We start from the raw sequence: 21,707 nt of genomic DNA on the forward strand, positions 1-21,707 counted from the left end.
ACACCTTAAATCCCAAACAATGAAGGTAAAGTCAGTTGACAGAATCAAGCTTCCATGTTTGAAAGTGAGGTCTAATTGAGACTCAGAGAAAATGAGAAAGATTTGACAGAATTGAGAACAGAGAGGAAAGAGAGGTGATTAAAAAGGGAACAGTGCAGAGATATGGGGAGGGGGGAGAGAGAGAGAGAGGAAGCAGTTTTACCTGAACAAGTCTACAGAGACAGGTTGAACAGAGAACAAGCTAGACAGGTGAAGACAGAACGAGCCAGAGAATGGGAAGGAGCCAGGAGATTAGAACAGATTGCCAAAGTTAGTATGAGGCCAAGCAGAGCAATTCAGTCAAAAGCTGAGAGAAGCCAGTTTGAATCAGTCAGCCTGGCGAGGAGTTTTGAGCCAGGCAGCTGAGTTGAACCAGCCAGAGTTCAGAAAGAGCTAGAAAGGGGGAGCTTACTCAGCAGTAAGTCTCTGAGGCTGAAAACATTCTACGTCTAGGTTAGCTTGTATGGAGGCTAGAAGATCCAGGACTAGGCCTGGGTTAGATGGAGGCAGTAAGCATGGAGAGGACAATTAAATCAGGAGAATAAAAGGTGCTTTGACAGATGCTTGCACAGCACTCCTCTGTAACCAAACTTTGGGCCAAGTGCCTACCTGCCATGGGTCATCTTCATCATTTCTAGGGAGATGCTAATTACTCTTTCCTATAATATACATGAAGAGGCTGGAGCCTTGGTAAGTACTTGGGCAGAAACGTCAGTCATGGCCAAGAACAAGTCAAGCTCATCCTGAAGTTGCTGAGCTGGAGGACACCAGCACCATCTGCACGAAGCTGGCTTCCCCAGTCTCCTTCCTCTTTCTGTCATCCTGTATCTTTCTCTTCTCTTATCACAGAGCACAGCTGAAACCTGAGAGCGTCACTTGGTGTTTACCCCATGGCAGACACTGTGAGGTATTTTTCATGCACTCTTTTATTCTCACACTGCCCCTTGGATGATAAACAGTTATTCTCCATTGTCAACGAACTTCTGTGATTTTCCCAAGAGCCAGCAGTTAAATGGATGAGCTTAGCATGCAGTCAGAAAGCCTACTCCAGATGTGACCGTCAGTCACTCACCCTGTCCTACCACAGCAGCCAGCAGTGACACGTCCAAGTGAGATGACATTCTTTCTCACAGAGGAAACCACACGTCTGGCCTGAAAGAACAAAGGCTCCACAGGCCCCCACTTTCCCCAGGACTGAACAGTCTCTGTTTGACCTGAAGCATCAGACACTTCGATTTCACCTGACACAAAAAACTCACCTGCTCTTCTAAGGCCTCCCAGGCCAAAGTCCCTTTCAGCACAACTGTGGAAGGGCTGCATGTCAGTGATCAACTACTCAATTCCTACATGCTTCCCCGGAAGGGACAGAAGCTTTGGGATGCTGAGTCAGTGTGCCTTCTGATTTTGGTGTTGTCGTTTCTGAACTGCTGGTATCAGCTACGGCTTAAGCTCTAGCTTGTTAGGCTTGGAGCAAATGCTGCCTACCCCCACCCCACCCACCTATGTTGTTTTGATTAGGCAGTAAACACCACTGGAAGATGCCATTCCCAGGGAGCAGCTTTACCCTGGGAATGCGCTTGCCATAACAGCAGGGCAGCCGGAAAGCGTTTCATAAAAACATCACCTATTAGAGTGAGAGAAAGAAGATGAAACACAGAGACCAAGAGGACGTTCTGTGTTGAACTTCAAAGCCCCGTGTTGCTGACATGACCCTAGATTAGGGCACAAGGTTAGGGGGAGCCCCTGTTCCGTGAGAACCACCCAGGGAAGAACGCTTTAAAAGGAACAAAAGCAAACCAGGGGGAGGAAGGAGAGACTCTGTCTTAGTGGTGCAGCTACAAGTGCCTGTGACCCTCCAGACAAGAGGACCTGCCAACAGCCCTAATGACAGCGCCGGGTCACCCAGAGGGAAGGGGGGCGCTGGCTCAGCGGGTGGAGCGCTGGCTCAGCAGGTGGGAGCGCTGGCTCAGCAGGGAGCGCTGACTCAGCAGGGAGCACTGGCTCAGCAGGGAGCACTGGCTGCTTTTGCAGATCACTTGTGTTTGATTCCTAGCCCCCACATAAGGGCTCACAGCCAATTGTAACTCCAGTTCCTGGGGAACCCATGCCTTCTTCTGGCCTCTGTGGGCTCTAGACAAGTAAATACTCATACACATAAAGTAAAAAAATAAAATAAAATAAAAAAATTAAACTTGTTTACAAAAAAAAAGAAAGAAAGAAAGAAAGCAAGAAAGGAGTTAGATGACTAAATGGTTGCGAGCACTGGCCGCTCTTCCACAGGTCTGGGCTCCAGTTCCCAGCACCCACCTGAGAGCTCACAACTGTCTGTAGCTGGAAGGACACTGGTTTGGAAGAAGGTGGACAGTGAGAACAGGCCTCAGACTGAACAGGGAACGCATGTGGGCATCATGCCTTCTCCCCACACGGTTGGCAGGAAACACATCGCTATGCACGACAACCAGCCTCGTCCTACAGCAGTCCTCTGAGGGAACCAGGTGGGGCGCCACCACGCCGACGCTGCCGCCAGCGGCACATTGTTGGGTAGTGAGAGCAAACGCAGTCTTTCAGGGTCCTGCCGTGTATTCCTGGCTGCCTGGAACTCTGCAGACCAGGCTGACCTCAAACTCTCAGAGATCCGCCTGCCTCTGCCTCCCAAGGGCTGGGACTACAGAGTGTGCCACTGCGCCCTCCTCGGACACATTACTTAAAAGGGTGACAGAGCCTAGTGAGCATCTGCATTATTTGTTCACTCCTTCACTCCTTCACAACTATTACTCATGTTCATACTTTGGGATAGGCTGAAAGCTATAGGGTAACATGTGTGTATATGTAAATCACACACATCTTTGTGTTACATATATGTATGTAAATATGCACTCATGTATGCACACATATGTGTATGCACATGCATATATATGTATATGGGCTTATGTATATATAAGTAGGTATACATACATTCATATATGTGTGCATGTGCATATAACATATGTACAGCAATACACACACATAAGAGTGATGCTGGATCTAGCCCAGTCTGTCTGGCAAGTGCTCTGCTCCTGAGCTGCTAATACCAACTCAGCAAACATGCTTGCATTCAGAAAACAACTCCATCATGGAGAAAAACACACCAGAAAATAAAGTCTCTATTTCCTCACCTAAAATTAACGTTTAAAATAAACAGTGAGGTTGCAGACCATGATTTAACGCTCTGGAATATTCCAGGGAGAGCCGCTGCCTGCCTCCCCCTCCTGCTGAGTGCTCACCTTCCCCTTGAACCCAGCTTAGTGATGAAATGAGGCGTGCAGACTTCATTTCAGTGACTGATTTTATAGCCCGGCTCATCAGTAGGTGTTTCCACCCAAATTCACAGACCCAGCATCCTTCTCTCATAAATCTACGCAGAATGAGTTCATGTTAACTTTTATTGTCACTTAAGAAATCTAAAATTAAACCCCAAATAAAATTATATCTTTCATTTCAAATTTATTAGAAGCGTTTTCTAGATTAACACATGCTGTCATAGTCATGTTACTTCACTGGGAAGCAAACCTGTGTCAGTGAGAGAGGGAGGAAATGCGCATTTACCCGGGTCATCATACCTGAATAAGGACTCTCTGCTCAGCCAGATCTCATTCTGCTTCACAGTTTTCCAGGAGAAGAGCAGCAGCAGCAGCACGGTGGACGCCATCAGGGAGCTGGCCCCGCACCTGCTCAGCCCAGCGCACAGCTTGCTCAGTCCGTGCACGAAGAGAATGCAGTAGCCCATGCTGGAACACAGCAGAGGGAGGGGCAGGTCACTGTGGGCTGGATGGAGGTCCCTGTGTGGGGCCACTGTGTTGGGCTACTGTGGGTAGGGAGTCACTGTGCAGGGGCTGCTGTGGATAGGGGGGCCACTGTGGGTGGATCACTGTGGGGGGGTCACTGTGTGTCAGGGGACACTGTGTGTGTGGGTCACTGTGGGTAGAGGTGTCACTGTGTGGGGGTCACTGTGGGTCAGGGGTTACTATGTGGGGTCACTGTGTGGGGTCACTGTGGGTCAGGGGTCACTGTGTGGGGTCACTGTGGGTCAGGGGTCACTGTGGGTTGGGGGTCACTGTGGGTTGGGGGTCACTGTGGGTTGGGGGTCACTGTGGGGTCACTGTGGGGTCACTGTGGGGTCACTGTGGGTTGGGCGTCACTGTGGTGGTGTGAATTAGAATGGCCCCTTTAGGTCACAGACCTAGATGCTCTGTCACCAGGCAGTGGCACTATTTGAAAGTATTAAGTTAGCCCTCTTAGGAGGTGTGGCCTCACTGGAGGAAGGCCCCACTTGGAGGTGGGCTTGAGGAGTCAGAAGCTCTTGCTTGGCCTCTCTTCATGTACACATCATGACAGAACTCAGTTGCTGCTCTAGCACCTGCTGGCCGCCACCATGCTCCCCACCATGATGGTAACGGACTAACCCTCTGAAACTGTAGGCCAGGCCCCATTAAACGTCTTGTCTCATAAGCGCTGCCTTGGTCATGGTGTCTCTTCACAGCAACAGAAGGTCGCCGTGGGTTGGGGCTCATTCTGGAAGTGGTTCCCAAGGAGGCTACTAGAGTAACACAGATGCCTGCCCTGTCACACACGTGTGGGTTCCCTAAGGCACCCACTCAGGAAGGCTCCCTCGCTCTCCAGCATGGGTGCGAGCCACAGCCTCACAGCCGAGGGCATGGTAACCCCCAGGGGCCCTGACGGCATTCTGTGGCCCAGGCTTCCATCACGAGGCAAGTTCAGAGCCCGACCCACTGCAGGTCCTACCCCAGCAGCCCAGAGGAGCGTCTGGGGGGCGGGGGACAGTGGTCACTGAGGACCTGAGATGAGGAACGTAAAGGGCCTCCAGCTGCCCACCTGAGGACCTGCATTTCCCAACGCCCCCCAGGCTGCCCGGGCTGGGTGGCTGAGGGCTCTCTCTGGCTCCGGCCCGGCTTTCCCAGGACTTGGCACAGCATCACATTTCTGAAAGCGCATGGTCTCTTTGCCTACCCACAGAGGTGCACAGAGGCTCAGAAGAACGTACCGTGCCACAGGGAGCCCCCTTCCTAACTGCATGGGGCCAAACAGCCTGTGTGAACTGTGTCCCAGATGTGAGCAGCACTGAGCCCAGCTGTTCAGTGCCCAGAGCAGCCTCCAGCACACACCGAGCCCTCCTGTCTCACACTTGACCTTAAAGATGCGTGGTTCCGCTACAGATCTCGTTCCTGTAGAGTTCATTGTGCTACTGTTACATGAGTGCCTGTGCATGACGGCCGCTCAGGTGTGTGAGGTCCCCATGCCTGCTCTTCCAGCCCCAGACAGCTTTTGCCATCCCCCAAGCTAGCCAGGGTGCTCTGGGGCCATCACATGGTCCTCTAGACTCTGATCTTTCCTGCACTGTAAGTGTTCTCAGAAGAATGTTGATTTTGACTTGTTACTGTGTGGAGTCAGAGGTCGCGATGGGGAGTCTCCTCTCCCCGATACCTTTCCCGGGAGCTGGGGATCAAACGCACCTGAGGTCCAGCCCTCACTCACTGTAAGTTAACGAACACTGTGCAGGCAGGAGCCCTGCAGACACTGAGACCTTCTCTATGAAGATCAGGGTTGTAATTACCCCGGAACACGGGTGGGAACAGTGAGTGAGTGAGGAGGCTAAATGCAGATGAACGCTACATGAAGCCAAGCAACAGACGGGGATTTCAGCACGATGGCTGCTGAAGAAGAGCCCGCAGGCAGCTGAGCAAAGACCCGGAAAGCACGGGGCCATGCTGCGCAGCCCCTGCAGCTCCGGCTTGCTCTCTCTGCTCTCCTCTGCACAGAGCAGACTGCTGATGGCGGCAGTAGCACCTTCTGTCTGACTCGGACGCATGGCTTCTCATGCTACGTGTGCCACAGGTTTGTAATCCCAGAAGACTCGGGTAAAGAGGGAGATTGTACCGAGTGAGGTCACACATCCAGTGAGCAGAGGAGCAGTGGGCCTAACCCAGGGATTCAGGCTCAGCACCTTGCCCCTCGTGCTGACCTGCTGTGGGGTTTCTGGTGTGACAGGCAGCTCCTGTGCCTTACCCCACCCACCCTCAGCGGCTTTCCTGTTAGTTCTGTTCAGGAGATCTCACTAGCTGTCACAGATCTGCCCTGTGACGGGAAGAAGAGCAGGAAGGAAGCGCAGAGTCCCAACAGTGGACAGCCGTGCACCACAGTGGGAGCAGACCAGAACCATGAAGACCATGACCGAAAGCATCGGGGTTCACGGGCGTTCCTCTGTGCTCTCCAAGCATTTCAGGGCAGCGCAAGCGTCAGATCCCGGTCACCATGCTCTAAGTGAGGACACTGAAAACTGACCAGCTGAATAACTCACCTCCAGCCCCAAGGCTGGCATCCAGTAAGGCAGATGTGCAGACTGACAGAACCCTAAAATTACAGGCTTGCAAACCCCTCCTCTAAGAGGGCAGACGTCACAGTGCAGACGTTCTGTAGGCTGGCTCACAAAGCGTCACCCGAAAGTACGCTGGGCATGGCCAGACTGAAGCAGCACCCTCAAGGGCTCTATGACCCCCCACCCCAGCCTGCCGCCCTCTGTCTCTCAGTCCTGTTTTCTTAGAAGCACGTGGAAGGGCTTGCGCTGCGCTGTCTGTGCACATTAACACAGCTGCTTGCCTTTTCTGCTGCCAGTCTGTTTACTGTCAGGTCCTTTTACTGGACAGAGATATCTGGACCTCTGGAGCTCAGAGGGTAAGTTCCCTTCATCTCTATGTAGGCCGGGATGCCTCTGCCTCTCTTCTTCATATTGTTTTTGAAACAGCAAGTGCACACCACATAAATGCATGGGTGTGTCCTTGCTCCAACAAAATTTAGTTGTAAAAACAGCAGAGGCCAGAGCTGATTCGTGGCCACAGTTTCCTGGCCCCTGCTCTGTGGATGAAGGAGAACCCCCCCCTTATCATTTGGCAGAGATTTTAGTATCAAGTAACATGAGAACTTGGCTTTTTGTCCAAAGTCCTTGAATTGACACATGGCTTCAAAAATGTTAAGCCATAGAAAATAATCTCTGCGAGGTTGGCGACTTCTTGAGAACATTCTTTCAGATACAAACACTACAGTGACTGACACCCACCTCCATTCTGAAACTTCATCCTTCAACATCTGTTTTAGTGCAGTTCCCAACAGCAGGCAAAAGAAAAGTTCTTTTTCCATCGCCAGGGGCAGGATGAGGCCTCATGGAGAAAGTGGGAAATCAAGCAAATGAGAAACTGTGAGCCTCTGTCTCCAGAGCCAGGGACCTGAGGGCACCCTGCTCTGCTTACTCCAGCTGAGGAAGCTCCAGGCTGCTGGGCAGACATTTCCACACAGAGCCCACAGGAGCCCACCCCAGTGCCAGGCAAAGGGGAAACAGCACACTTTTGGAATCATTCCACAGACCTACAAAGCCATGCACAAGTGGCTCTACTCATCACTAGCTCTCTCTCTCTCTCTCCCACCCCCCATGGGTGTATTCCCCACATGGTTCAGAAGTGAAGCCCAGGAACATGGTGAGCTGAGGGAGCTGCACCCCAAGCCGGTGGTGACTCCTCAGAAGCTGCAGGTGCTGTCAGCCAATACTCGGGAGCACCCCCACTTCTGCTCCACTCTCCATCACAAACATTTAATGGAAAATTCCCCGAAGACTAAATTTATTTGGAGGTGAGAGTTCACTCCGTCTAAGGAAGCACCCTGGTGGCAGAGCTGGGCAGCTCTCAGCCCTGCATGAGCCTGTGCTCCGAGCTGGGACGAAGAGCTCTTCATCCAACACGAAGAGCGACTCTATATGAACGTTTGCTGTGTCATTTTCCAGCATGTTTTCAGGGTAACCAGGGGCAACTGTCAACGGTTTCCAACCTTTGAGCTATGTGGCTCGGAAAACCAACATAATTCTCCTTTGGGTCCCTGACAATACAATGCTTCCTTTTCCTCTCACGGTCACCCTAACAGCACTAAGATTTATAAGGCCTTTCCTGGCGAATAAAGCAAGTCTCTGATGTTGAACCAAATCGTTGGTCTGCATCTCAACTCTGGATACTTGTTGATCTTGAGAGAAGTATTTAAATTCACCGGCTCTTACTTCTCTTCCTCTGCAAAAGGACATGGCTTGATCAGCAGTACGCCCACTGCACAGCAAATAGTAAAGGATGGCATTGAGAGCCGTGTGCTGCTGTGCCGTCAGCAGACAGCTGTTTCTGCAGAGTGAGCCAGAAGGCAGGAGATCTATATGACAGAAAATATCCAGGTCAAAGCAGCTGATCTGCGCCAGCCTCCTGTAAACACAGATTCCAGGCAGCCAGTCCGTGGAGGAGTGCAGGGCGCCCACGCAGTTGTCTGAAGCTTTGGGATGAAGGAGAGGGAGCTCCTGAGAGAGCTGATCAGAAGCACAGGCAAGGGGACTTCCGGATTCCGCTGCCACAGATGAGCCACTTAGCCTCTCGGAGGCTTAGCTGTGTGGATTACAGATGGACACTGCCTGCACGCCTGCTTTGAAAGGTTGCATAAAATAATGTGTGGGAGCGTTTCATGAACTGGGAGAAGCAGGAGAAGCCATGTTGCCATGCAGTGTTTCGTGTTCATGAGTGCTTTTACTATTACTCTTCTCACATGGATAAAGCTATATGTGATTAGAGCTATAAATAACCTCAGTTTATCAAAGTCCCGCTTACACAAAGCATCTGATTTACAGGACAATTCCAAGCATTCATGAGCACACTCTTGAAAAATACCCTTGAAACTGCAGGTTCACTTGTGCAGTACTATTTGCTTCAATGCTGAATTTATCTACTGTTTTATGGTATGAATCTCATCCAGTATAAGCTAAACAGGTAGTATGTAGAGTATATGTAGTCCTGTACTGACACTGACAGTCACAGACCTCAGGAACAAACACAAGCAAATCTTCCCTTACACCCGTTTCAGCTTTAACAGATGCTCTCACCACAAACTCATGGTGGAGAACTTTCTGAGAGTCTGGGGTGATTGTTTTCTTCCACACAGACTCACAGTGCTGACCTCCAGCCTTCTCTGAGTCCTGCATATTCTTTCCCTGCAGTAGGTGGAGATGTGCTCTGTGGTCCTGGGGCAGAAGGGCCTCTAGCTGGTGTGAGGGTGAGCACACAGTGCTTATGAACTGCCTGAGCACTCTCAGCAACTATTTTTGCTTCATCAGTTCTATGAAATTTTAGGGTTTCCTTTTCTTTTCTCACCCTCTCTCTCTTTCTTTCTTGGCCTTCCAGTGTATCTTTTTTATATATAATGCACAAAGATAGCCATATAATTATATGCCTCCCTTGGGGTCATAATAAAAGAGCAAAATTCCCAAGAAAGACTGATTCTAGCCCCCGACTTGCCTGCTCAAATACGACACACACAAAGTGGCATTTATCAGAGCAGGAAAATGTTAGTTCAGTGTGTTTTGATGGTAAAACTCTGACCCTGGAAGCCAAGCAAACAGTCTAGTTCTGTCTCTTTTCTCCAAAGATTTCTGGCAGCAAATAAGAAAAGGGCCTTTTCTGGGTAGGCTGGAAGGCTGGAAGGAGAACAGAAGCCGAGCACTGGAGCAGCTTAGGAATTGTTAATCACAAAGGAGGAAGAGAGAAGGGCACCAGGAGTCAGGCTCAGTCTGGCTTCTCTGGTAAAAACAGCCAGAGCAGCTCCTGGACCAGCAACCTTCCAGGGGGCTGTACTCAGCTTCTCTGTGGTCAGGTCAGGGTACTCAGGCCAGGAGTGTGACAACGTGGAACAGATTTACATAGGACACAGACTCCTTTCTTCCCTCTCTTCTTCCTCTCTTTTTATAATTCTCAGTGAAACTGGGGTTTCCTTTTGTGGGTCCCTAGTCCACAGGACTTGAAAGAAGCTTGAGAACTACTGGAGTCAGGGAGAAAAACCATAGGGTAGACAAGCTGACATTTCAGCAGCTGCAGCAAGTCTGCTCCCATGTACCCCACCCCACAGGGGAGGCCCTCACAGCCACGGGGCATGGCAGGCCTGCCCTCCCTCCTCACAGCCATGGGGCATGGCAGGCCTGCTTGCTCTCCCTCCTCACAGCCACAGGGCATGGCAGGCCTGCCCTCCCTCCTCACAGCCACAGGGCATGGCAGGCCTGCCCTCCCTCCTCACAGCCACAGGGCATGGCAGGCCTGCCCTCCCTCCTCACAGCCACAGGGCATGGCAGGCCTGCCCTCCCTCCTCACAGCCATGGGGCATGGCAGGCCTCTCCACCCTCCCTCCCCTCTGAGGAAACGGCACCAGGACTCAGGATACCACTGCCTTACAGGGTCTGTCTCTCTGGAGCTCTGGCTCGGATGACGCGCCAGGGTAATTACCTAGGCATGTACAGGACTCTCTCGGCCACCACGAAGCCCACCCTGAAGAAGAGGTTGCTGGCTGGAATGAACGGGAACACCAGGAACAGCAAGCCAGTCAACACTTCCTTGTGCTCCAGCTTCTGAAACACACAAGAGGGAGAGGACATGTGGATCTCTGCTCGTGTGCCTCAGTGGCCATCTGACCCTCGGGGTCTCAGGGATGACTGAGCGGACACGTCAGAGACCCGAGCTGAACCGGCCACAGCTAGAGGTGCTGGCCTGTCACACACACCCATCTGTATCCAATACACACCTGTTCCAGAGACATTTGAAATGGGCACATTTGGTAGTGACCATGGCCCACCAGTCTGGAAAGCCTGACCACTTTGCTGCTCAGCCTGTCCCACCCCGTGCCCATGGCCTCAGGACTGTACAGAGGGCAAAGCAGCCGGGCTGCACCGGGCACTGAGATACAGTGGAAACCCCTCTGAAGAAGAGGCCAAAGGGTCACTAGCAGGAGCCACGTCCTGCATCCCGGAAATGCTGTGCTGAGTGTAAAACTGAGGGATATCAGGGAAAGAGGCAGCTGAAACTGTACGTTTCTTGGCACCTCTCAAATTACACTAAAGCAGATTTTTATTTGAGCTGCTTTGGTTTTTTTAGACAAGGTCTCGCTCTCTCTGAGTGTGTGTGTGTGTGTGTGTGTGTGTGTGTGTGCTGTCTTGTTTCTCTCTGTAGCCCTGGCTGGCTTTGACATCTAACAGCCCTCCCCTGGCTTCCCCTAGCACTGGGATCACAGGCCTGGGTTACCAGGAGTAGCTGCAAAGTTCTTTAAATTAAAAAAATAAAATAAAATACATTATGAAAACTCACTAAATTGGTAAAGGACCTTTTCACAATATTTGTCAAGACATTTCTTCATCTTCATGTAATTAAAATGTGTAAGTTAACTTGAATGGTTCTATTAACTTAAAAAAAAATAAAGCCCTCCCCTCAGAGCTCAGGGAACCCCACAGAAGAGGAGGCGGAAGGAATGTAAGAGCCAGGGGCACGAGGGCACCAAGAGGAGGCCCTCTAAGACATGAGCAAAGCTTGTGTGAACTCACAGCGCTGGGGCAGCAGCACAGGGCCTGAGGGGTGTGCACCAGGCCTCTGGGCTTACACTCCGGCTTCCAGGTTGGGGTCTGCATGGGATCCCTGAGCGTGTGAGAGTGGGTCTCAGATTCTTGTTCCCACTCTTAGGCTCTTTCCCTTCTGTTGGTCTGTCTTATCTGACTTGAATACGGTAGTTTCTGTTTGATCTTGTTACATTTTTAAAAATGAATGAAAGTAAACACAGGTAAATCAGGCTAACGATGGAACCGTCATCTACAGCTGCTGGAGAGGGCAGTGTTCTCTGACGGAATGACCGACTCTGTCAGTTGCATGAGGCAGAGCTCATGTTCGGGAGTACTGACCAACAAATAATGGACAGTCCACTTCTTCATGTGCTTTTACTTGGTTACGGTTTGGTGGGTTTGTTTTGTTTCTTCCGCATGATGTTGTATTTTGGTTTTTAGGCCTTGGGACTTTGGCTGTTGCGTTAGTTTGGGTTTTTGTGGAGGAGAGGATCTGGACAAACTCGGGGAGAGGCAAGAACATGATCGAGGATATCTAAATCTAAAATTGATCTAAATGAAAATACTTTTTAAAAAGAGGAAAAAGTGGCCCTGGCTGGAGCTGTGTTTCCATGTGTTATATGCAACAGAAGGGCGTGAGAGTCTCAGTGAGGACACAGCAGAGTATTTTGGACGTTACTGCATTTAGGGGTGTACGCTGTATCCCAGCACTCAGGAGACAGAGGTAGGAAGAGGTTGCTGGGCTAGCCAGGGCTGCGGACTGAGACTTTAAAAAACAAATAAAAAGCTTAAGAAAGAAAGCAGGTCTCCGGGCAGCTAAGAGTTGATCGGGGAGGAAGAGGCGGTTCCGTCAGGGGTGCAGCCACAGGGGCCCCGCCCACGCCCTGTGAATAACCCCTCACCCAGGATCCTGTAAGAAACCCTAAGGGGAAAACAAAACCGAAAATGCACAAAAATAGAAGAGTACAAGGTGGGAAGTTCAGCAGAGAGGGAGGGAGCAGGAAAGGGCAACGGGAGCAAATGTGTTAAAATCTATTATTAATATAGGAAATGCTGCAATGAAGCCTGTTACTGTGCATAAGAACATATGCTAACAAAGGAGACCAAGCAGAACTCGCCACAGCACATGCTGCATCTTTAATGAGCTCCATAAACACTTAGGGGGTGCATTACGTTCAATAACTAGAAAAGAACAAGACAGTATCACAAACATAAATAAAGTTCCCTATCAGGAACTACAACATGGCAAGTATGCAAAGCAAAAGATTTTATCACTGGGACGTTATGAAAATCTTTGTCTTATTAACTACTACATACAGAGATGAAATCTCTCGAGACATTCTATATAATGTGAACAGTTTCCTCAGACAATTCCTTTCTGTTAGTAATGACCTGCAGGACCAAACTCTGCAGGAGAAATGGATAAATGTCATTTTCACAGCCTCCAAATCAGGCGGCTGCAAATCAGAGGAAAGTTACGTGTGACAGAGCACAGACTGTCCATGTACAGTTTCTATTTTTAGTCTCCCTCAAAACTGACAAATAAAAATCAACAAGAGAAGAAAAAACTGAGCCAGTCAATTGTGCTGTAAGTTAGAAGCTGTCTGCCTTAGCTTCCTTTCTGACACTCTGATAAACCCAAAAGCGAATCACAGAGGGAAAGGCTTCACGTCATCACTGGGGAAGCCAGGGCAGGAAGCTGAGGCAGGCCCGAGGCCGTCCACACCCTCGCCTCTCCCAGGGAACTCGGCTCACAGCACAGGAGTGACACAGAAACCTTGGTGTGGCTCGCTGGCCGGAAGGGAGGCTCACGCTCAGTCAGCTCTCTCACACAGTCAGGACCTCTAGACTAGGCAATGCGGCCCTACAGTGAGCCTGGTCTCCCTATCAATTATTAATTTAAATTAATAACTATTAATTAATTGACAGTTAATTAGTAATTGATGGGGACACCTCCCTCAGACACGTCCACAGACCAAACTGGCCTACCAAATCCCTTCATTGGGCTTCTCTCCCCAGACAATTCTAGTTGTGTCAAGCTGACGGCTAACCAGAACAATATCCTTAGAATTCAGGTAACAGTGTGAGGTTACCAAGGTCACTTCAGTTCAAGAACCTGGAGTACAGAACAAGCAACACACACCCTCCCCAGAATGCCACGCGACCAGGTCAGGGTCTCCTTGCTAGCAAACACTGAAGACAAATCCCAGCCTGTCTTCTCTGTTCCTGGCTCCTCATTAACTCTGAGTCTATAATCTTTTTATGTACTTTCAGTTTGTAGAGATGGTTAATTTTCACTTTCAACTCTTCAAAAGCTAGTCCTTAGGAAATCTAGCTCTGATTCTCCACTTTAGTAGATTTAACTCTATGGTACATTTAAAATACCATGAAAGTTACTGTGCTACTAATGATGTAGAGAGCAGACTCGCCAGGTGGCTGAGACTGATTTTACCCTCAGCAGAACACTTTCCAGACTGCAACAGGGCCTGCTGAGGCAGAGGAGGTGGGCAGAAACAGCATGCACAAGATCCGAGCCCATTCCACAGTGACGCCTGTCCTGCGGGTGTTTCCATTCCCACCCTTCAGCCTCTCCAGACTCTGCCTCTCTCTGGCAATGCCTGGCTTGCCTGTCTATGGCACAGCTCCTGCCTAGACTCCGAGTTAGGCTTTGAATATTGGTCATTCCTACAAACTCAAGCAGGACTTTAATCCCCAGGCTCATGGTAAAAATATTAAGCATATGAAGAGTGGCATTCAGAGCTGGGGTGGTGCAAAGTGATTAGATTTGATGGAGCCGTTAGTGTGTGCTCCATCAGTGCCTGCTTTAGGCTTATGAGGAAGACCACACAAACAAGAGCTATGTGCACATTCCTCCACGATACGATGCAGCCAAAGGGGACCCCTCACCTGGGCCTGGGCCACGCTCGGGTAGCAGACCCCAGGGGCAGAAAGGCGCACAGCTTTAAGGAAGACCCAAGGGCTGGCCCTGCACTGACAAGGCTGGCTCCAGGACACCCAGACGACATACTCCCGTCTTCACGTGGTGCTGAATGCTGCCTTCCCGTTAGGCTTCAGCCCGTTAGTAAATCTCTTATTTTAAGATCAGGAAAGAGGAAATTTACAGTGCTATGTAAAAAGTAGTAAATATGGGCCTGGGGAGACGGCATAGCTGGTAAAATGTAAGCCTGAGGACCCGAACTGGAGCCCCAACACCCACGTAAATAGCCATGTGTGGGAACACATCCTGTGATCTCAGTGCAGGGGAATGAAAGAGGGCAGATCCCGGGGTTCACTTGACAGCCCGCCTGCCCTGCTTGGTGAAGCCCATTAAGAGACCCTGTGCATGCACACACGAACACAAAATTCAAAGCTGATTCCTGGGGCCTGGTCACAGCTGCCTCACTCATTCTACACACTCAGCCCGGACCCCTGACAAAGCTCTAAGAGGATCAAGCACACCTCAGGCTGGACTACCGTTTCTTCTCCTGGTGTTGGCGGGACGGGCTCAGCGTGGCACAGTGCTTGAGCAACATCAGCAGGCTGCCTGCACTCTGCCTGGCTCAGGCTGCTGGTGTACTTCCCTGACGCTCCTGAGTGTTGGTGTTTCTTTGTAAATTTCCACAGATTAAGAGTTCAAGGGGGAAATGAACGAAGAGACTATGTGCCCTCTGAGACAAAAGGAGCGTGCATACTCCATGCCTTCTCCCAGCCAAAGCACAGTGTTCTAGGCCCAAACTCTGGGCCTAAAGGCATCGCCAGGCTCCCTCAGGACCAGAGCTGGGGGTGGGCGGAGTCACACCACTCAAAACCAACAGTTTGGATTTCTGGTCTTTCATTTTGAAACTTGGTTGTTTGTTGGTATAATGTTCTTTTGGAATGTATACACTTTACCCTTGTTCATTCAAATGCTGGTTTCTCTCCCCCACTCTCTGGTTTCAATCCCAACATTGCATTGTGATACTTATTCTAAGCATCACCTGTCTCAACTTTGTGTAAACATGCCAAAATAAAGCAACTAGCCACAATGCTGAGCAGGAAGGAAGCAGGAAGAGAGGGAGGAGCCAGAGGACAGGAAGCAGTAGGAGGCAGAGGCTGGGAGAACAGAGGCAGGAGAGAGATCTCGGAATGACATGGAGAGATGGACTGGACCTAATATATCACTAAAAGCAAGTATAATGTGGGAAATCTAGATGTTAGGAAAATATGAGGGCTTGGAGGTTTAGGATGCAGTAACTATTGCCCAGCATTGTGTTCTAGGTTAAATAAATAAATCACAGTCTCTGTGTGGTGATTTGGTTATACAGCTGTTTAGTATTAACAGCAGCTTTACCAGAAGATATATCAATAGCAAATATTAATCGTCACCTGTGACAGTTGTTTTTTTTCCTAACAAAGCTTTGTGTTTGATTTTTATTTAATTAACAGTCTGCACTTTCTTGCCAGCACTGGTTCCAGAGATTTCCACTTCTTACCTCAGTCAAGGGTATAATTACACAATTACCCTGCAGGGTTAAACGAGGTGGAATGCCACCCTGCTCAGACTAGCTTACTGTGAACATAAGCTAATTCATAACTTTACTTGGAAATGTAAAATCAGGGTTTTGCTTAAATGTCTTGTTAATTTTTTTTAATTAAAGCAGATATCTTCAAAGTTAAATTATAGAAAAATGATAAAAACATACATTTACTTTAAGCTAAGTAAGCACTCAGAATGAGTTAAGGGAAGTTAGTGAAGTATAAAATGCTGCTAAATAAATCTTCACCTAATTAGAATGAAATGTTTCAGTAATTTAGGGAGACAGGAACTCTGAAATGACTGTCTTCACCACCAGCTTTGCTTCTGAGCAAAGTTGAAAACAGGCAGGAGAACGCTGTGTAATTATGTTTCTGAAGGGCTTCGAGATGGAAGGAAGCAGGGAGAGGACCCATTTTCCAAGGGTCTACTGACTTAGAAGTCACGCTGTGAGGGCTGAGCCATGCCTCGCCCCATCAAAGCCCCCTGCCAGGCTGCAGGAGTGGGGTCAGAGAGCCAAGGGCTTCTCTTGTCTCACAATGCCCCCTGGCGCTGTCTAAGGCCGACACTCGTCCTGTGCTCAGGAGACACGGGGGGCACAGTCCTGTGAAAACACGGTAGCTGGGCCCTCTTGGGGAAGGCCTACAATCAGGAGACACGGGGGCACAGTCCTGTGAGAACACGGTAGCTGGGCCCTCTTGGGGAAGGCCTAATCCGCTCATGGGAGCATCTTAACAACAACTCTCCTGCTTTATCACGCAGACCCAGAGACGGGGCTGGCCTACTGCAGGCCCCTTCATGGGTGACCAGAAGCACTAGAGGAAAAGGACACCGGGATTCAGGCACAGAACTCAAGTCCTGAGAGTTCTCACAGGCAGGTTTCCGGTCCCATTCAATGTCTTCACCCAGAATCAAAATCGCTTCTCTACAGAAAAGCGTTGCAACCCAGCTGACATCGCTCTGCCTCTGAGGTGTGTGAGGGTGAATGCCTGCTGGGTAATTCTGTTTTCACAAAGGCAAGTACTGGCTCTTTTCACAAATTACTGGCCCGGTGTTCTTCAAACAGCTTACCTACCGCAGCTTAAATTTACTGGACTAATGACATGGGGCAAAGGATGGAGGACAAGGTTTTATGATTTAGAATATGATTTAAAGCCTGTAATTTTACAAGTTCAGACATATACAGACCAACTTTCTTGTTTCAAAGCAAGGAGGAGGCAGCCATCAAAGGCCTGTTTCTGTCAGACAGAACAGTCTGAATCTCTAATGCAGACGTGTAGTGAGACACTGTGGAGAGGCAAGGTCTGGGGTGAGCGAGCAAGCCTGCCCAAGGGTCCTGACGGGGAGCCTTGTTTTCTTGGGCAGTCTTGTATGGTGCGCACTAACAGAAAAGCAGTCTGGACAGAGGAATCAGAGGGCAACGTGTTTCCTTAGCAAGTGCTGTCCGATCATTCTCAAGTGATGACACCAGTGTGATGAGAGTCCAAATCTGAAAACTCAAGTTCACTCGCCAGTCACTCAAAGCCAAACAAGCTGCGGGTGCCTGAAACAGGGCAGTGCCAAGGAAGGCACCAACTGCTAGAGTGGTGAGCCACAAGCCCATAGCCAGCTTGGCTGTGTGGACGTGCCAGGCCTCCTGCAAACACTTGTGGCCTCTAGCAATCACAGCCAGATGGGGTACACACACAGAAGCACGTCTGTGACATGAGTCTGCCCCAATGTTATCGCATATCTTCAGGAACACGAGGGCTTCAGGAAGCTCCAGGGATGCCTGCCACTGCCCTCCACCCTCTGCCTCCTACCAGAACCTTCCTGGAGCCAGGCCTGGTAACTCGTGTCACCTGACCCTAGCATGTGCGAGCTAAAATCAGAGGCACCCTAGCTCTAAGATAGCCTGGCCTACATGAAGTCGTGCCTCTAAACTAAGAACTTTCCAGGAGAGTGACCCTCTGCAGTGAGCTCACGGCAGGGCCCTGGGGGCTGCCGCTCTCTGCTCTTAAAGCGTGGAGAAGCAGCTGAGACAGGCCTTACTTGCTCTGGGTGTGGTGTCACTGTGCTCACACTTTGGAACCAGCTATTCATAAAGAGTGAAACTGGTATCGGTGGCACTGCCTTCCTGGACTGATGTGTAACAGATGGGATGGCTCCGTAGGAGCCCAGGCACATCCTGACTCCACAATCACAGGTTCATTGTGACCGACACATGCACATGTGCATGCACCCCCCCCCACTCAGGCATGCACACACACACACACACACACACACACACACACACACAACACAGGCATGCCCATAACCCCCCCACACCCACACACACACAGAGGGGGCATGGTAGTCTCCACAGAATGAAAACCAACATTCTGAATTGAGAACAGGCTGGACCACAAGGCAGACCCATGCAGGCCAGAGCAATACCCTCAGTGATGTTTGTCCCAGGCCTTGAACCAGGAAAGGAAGCAGAGGGCGGGAAAGTGCTCCCGGGGTGGCTGACATGAATTAAGTAGACACACCGGAGCTGGGGGAAGAGCAGGGAGAGAAAGAGACACAGAGGAAACACTTCAAGAATCTCGGCTCAGGCAAGCCATGGGATGCACTGGGTGGAAAAGGCTGCCGGGGAAATGGACTGAGGACTTTGCTCTGCAGCTAACAGGGACGAGGACAGCACTTTGCACACAAGCTTGTCATGGGGAGGCGCTGTGGGCATGACTTCATTCATCCTTAACGCACTGTAAGTGAGAATGAAGTTCACATTCATCCTGTGTCAGAGCTCGGATGCAGCATGACAGCTCCTGTTAGAAACCTGTTGTCCAGTGCCCTCCGCCCTTTAGGCAATGTGCACAAAGAAATGCGTTTTCTCTTCTTGATCAGCGACAGCTGTGCCCGTGAACCCACCTTCCAAAGAACCTGGCAGTGCATCCTGGCTCATACTGTCCAATTCAATAAGCAAGACAACAGGATTTTTGTTCTCGGTTGCTCGTTCCTGCTGCTTTTATCTCTGAAATTCATAATTACATATTTCATGGCTAAGAACAAGATGAAAAATGTGCTTCTTTAAATAAAACCTTATGTTCTGATAGAGACAGAAAGGACCAAATGGCTTGAGGAGTTATGAAAATATCTTTGACCTTGTATGTTTAAAATTATCAAGGTGTCACACATCTACACGGTAACAGGTAGTCATGGGGACTTATTAAATTAAGAAAAACATCAGTGTTGGAAAGGTCACAGGGCTGGAGAGATGATGCAGTCTGCATCATGCTTTCTGCACATGCATGAGGACCTGAGTCTGGTCCCTGCTTCCACATGTAAAGCTGGGCACAGCAGTGACAGCCTGTAACCCACGGCAGGGAGGGTAGACAGGGCTGCTTGAGGCTTGCCTGCTAGTGGGACACCCTAACGAGTGAGTACCAGGCTCAGTAAAAAAGAAAAGAATAAGGTAGGGGTGGCTGAGGAAGATGCTCAGTCTCAGCCTGTCCTGCAGGTGTGCTCACAGCTACACACACACACACACACACACACACACACACGCGTGCAAGTGAACATTACCTTTCACAATGAAATCAAAGCATTCACTGTGGACACTAAAGTTCACCGACAATCACTCAGCACACAAATCAAGAGAAAGACACAAGGCAGGCAGTGACGCACGACGACTGCCATTAGTGTTACACAACACTGATTTCCGGTTAAGACACTTGGCGAGTGTCCCAACCACTGGAGCGCACACATCAGAGCACGGGCAGGTTGGTTCCCTACTCAACAGGGCGACTTGTGCTAATGCGGCTGTACTGCGATGGCAAAGAAGACAGAGGAGTAACAAACGATGTGGAGAGCTTCTGGGTCAGATTGAGAGCAGAGCAGACAGCTCTGGGGTGGGCAGAGCACACGCAGGGCACCTGGGAACAGGGTGTGCGGGCTTCACTGCAGAGGAAGGCAGGAGGGCACAGTGGCGTCCACACACAGAAACGCCGGGGAAGGCCTGGCTACCCGCCTCCGGTTCCCAACAGCCGCAGGACAAGAAGATGCAGTGTTAATGCTGCCTGCTCCACTGTTCGCCACAGGAAAACAGAGATGCAGCAACCAGCTTCAAGGGGACTGGGAGGCAGCTGCGAAGGTGTGTGACAACTGCAGAGGAGGTCATGTCACAGGAGGCCCCTCTCTCCCACAGGGTTGGCTCGGGTTCCCCGCTGGCCTGTGTGGCATCCGAATCCACGGCTCTGCAGACTCTGATTTGAATGGGGACTGTCATGAGCATGTCTAAGTGTCTGTACCCATCCTGGGAGGCTGAGACTCAGGAGGCAGAGTCCGCTAGAAGAAGTGGTTTGCTGGGGGAAGGCCTCATTGTCCTGCCCATCTCTGCTTCCCATCTGTCCTGATGTGAGCAGGTGGCCTCACCCTCTCGCCACCACAGCTGGGCCAAAATGGACTGCACGTCCAGACTGCGGGCCTAAAGACGCATTCCTCCAAGCCAGAGAGCAGCTACAAACACTGGGTCCTTCAGACCTTAAAGATGCTTCCTGTCACTGGGGAGTAAGGCAGCTGGGGGGAGGGCTGACATTGGAGAGGAACAGTCACTTTATGTCCATTCTGACCGCAAGCACGGGTCTTTAGTCACAGAGACAAAAGGGGCAGTCAGTGGCTTTCTCTCTCTCACCCCTGCTATCTGCACACAGGAGCTCTTCTGTGCTCCTGGGTTTAAGCTGTGCCGCTCTCGGGGCTAGGACTCGTGTGCCCAGCGGCCCCTGTGAGGGCTACTGTGCTGTGTCAGGAGGGACATGGTGCCCTGGCCTGACCTCACAGCCCAGGGCAGGAAGGCTCCGGAAGGGGAACAGATGCAGGAGGCCAAGCTGACCCCAACCGTGGCCTCCTCCCCCTAGGGCTTGGGGTCCTCTCCCCCAGCGGAGAAGCCAGGTTTCCGCTTCGGCTGTGTGCTCCCAAGTGTAAAGCGAGAGGACCACAGAAGAACAGAGCACCGTGACACCAAGCACGGGAGAGCAGCAGTCTTTGAGCAGGCTTCACTGCGCCACAGAAAAAGGGAAGTTTACTTCCAAACTCACCTCGGAAAAAGGTTACATATGAGGTCGTAGTTCCTTAGTGCCGGTGAAGGGAAAGCACTGAAGAGTGCTACGGAGGCAGAAAACTGTGGAAGTTGAGAAAGAGAAGGAAGAGGGAGAGAGGAAAAGCAGGAGGAAGGCGAGCAGGAGGAGCGAGAAAGGGGATAGAAGGAGGGAGACACGGGGCTGGGTGAGCTCTGTATCTGGGAATGAACCCAGGGCAGTGACTGCAGGGAAGTCTGCACAAAGCTAAGATGAAGCTGCTGCCTGCATCAGCAACACACCTCAGGGGAATGAACGCACGCCACTCACTGGTTAGAAAGTCTGCCCAGCAGACCCTCCTGTCTCCATTTCCCTGGTGCCAACGCAGCAGGTGACTGCCACAGCAGCTCTGCGTCCAAGCTCAGTCTTGCTTTCATGAAGGTGACAGCTGAGGCAGCTCCAGCCCTGTATTTTTGACAGTCCTGAGATTTTTGGTCAGAATTTGAAAACGGTTATTATTGTTTCTTTGTTTGGTTTTAGTTTCTGGGTGGAACTCTGGGTATCTGTGCTGTGCCTCGCTGGCTCTGTGGCAGCCGGTGATTTGAAAAGGTATACAAAGAAAACTGACACTGTGCCCTCTCTCCACTGCTGGCCCAGTGTGCAGGCGAAGAAT

General features: G+C 50.5%; 1 protein-coding gene across 5 annotated transcripts in view; it reads right to left on the minus strand.

The window, feature by feature from the left end:
* Tmtc1 (transmembrane O-mannosyltransferase targeting cadherins 1) overlaps positions 1–21,707 on the minus strand; it is a 173,161-nt gene that overhangs the window by 59,731 nt on the left and 91,723 nt on the right. For all 5 annotated transcript variants that reach the window (XM_060384532.1, XM_060384531.1, XM_060384533.1 and 2 more), the window contains 2 exons: positions 10,386–10,507; positions 3,639–3,806 (listed from right to left, as the gene is read on the minus strand). In XM_060384532.1, the coding sequence (XP_060240515.1) occupies positions 3,639–3,806; positions 10,386–10,507 (290 nt within the window). The remainder of the gene's footprint in view (positions 1–3,638; positions 3,807–10,385; positions 10,508–21,707) is intronic.

Source organism: Meriones unguiculatus, chromosome 5 (genome assembly GCF_030254825.1).
Source record: "Meriones unguiculatus strain TT.TT164.6M chromosome 5, Bangor_MerUng_6.1, whole genome shotgun sequence".
Classification (NCBI taxonomy): Eukaryota; Metazoa; Chordata; class Mammalia; order Rodentia; family Muridae; genus Meriones; species Meriones unguiculatus.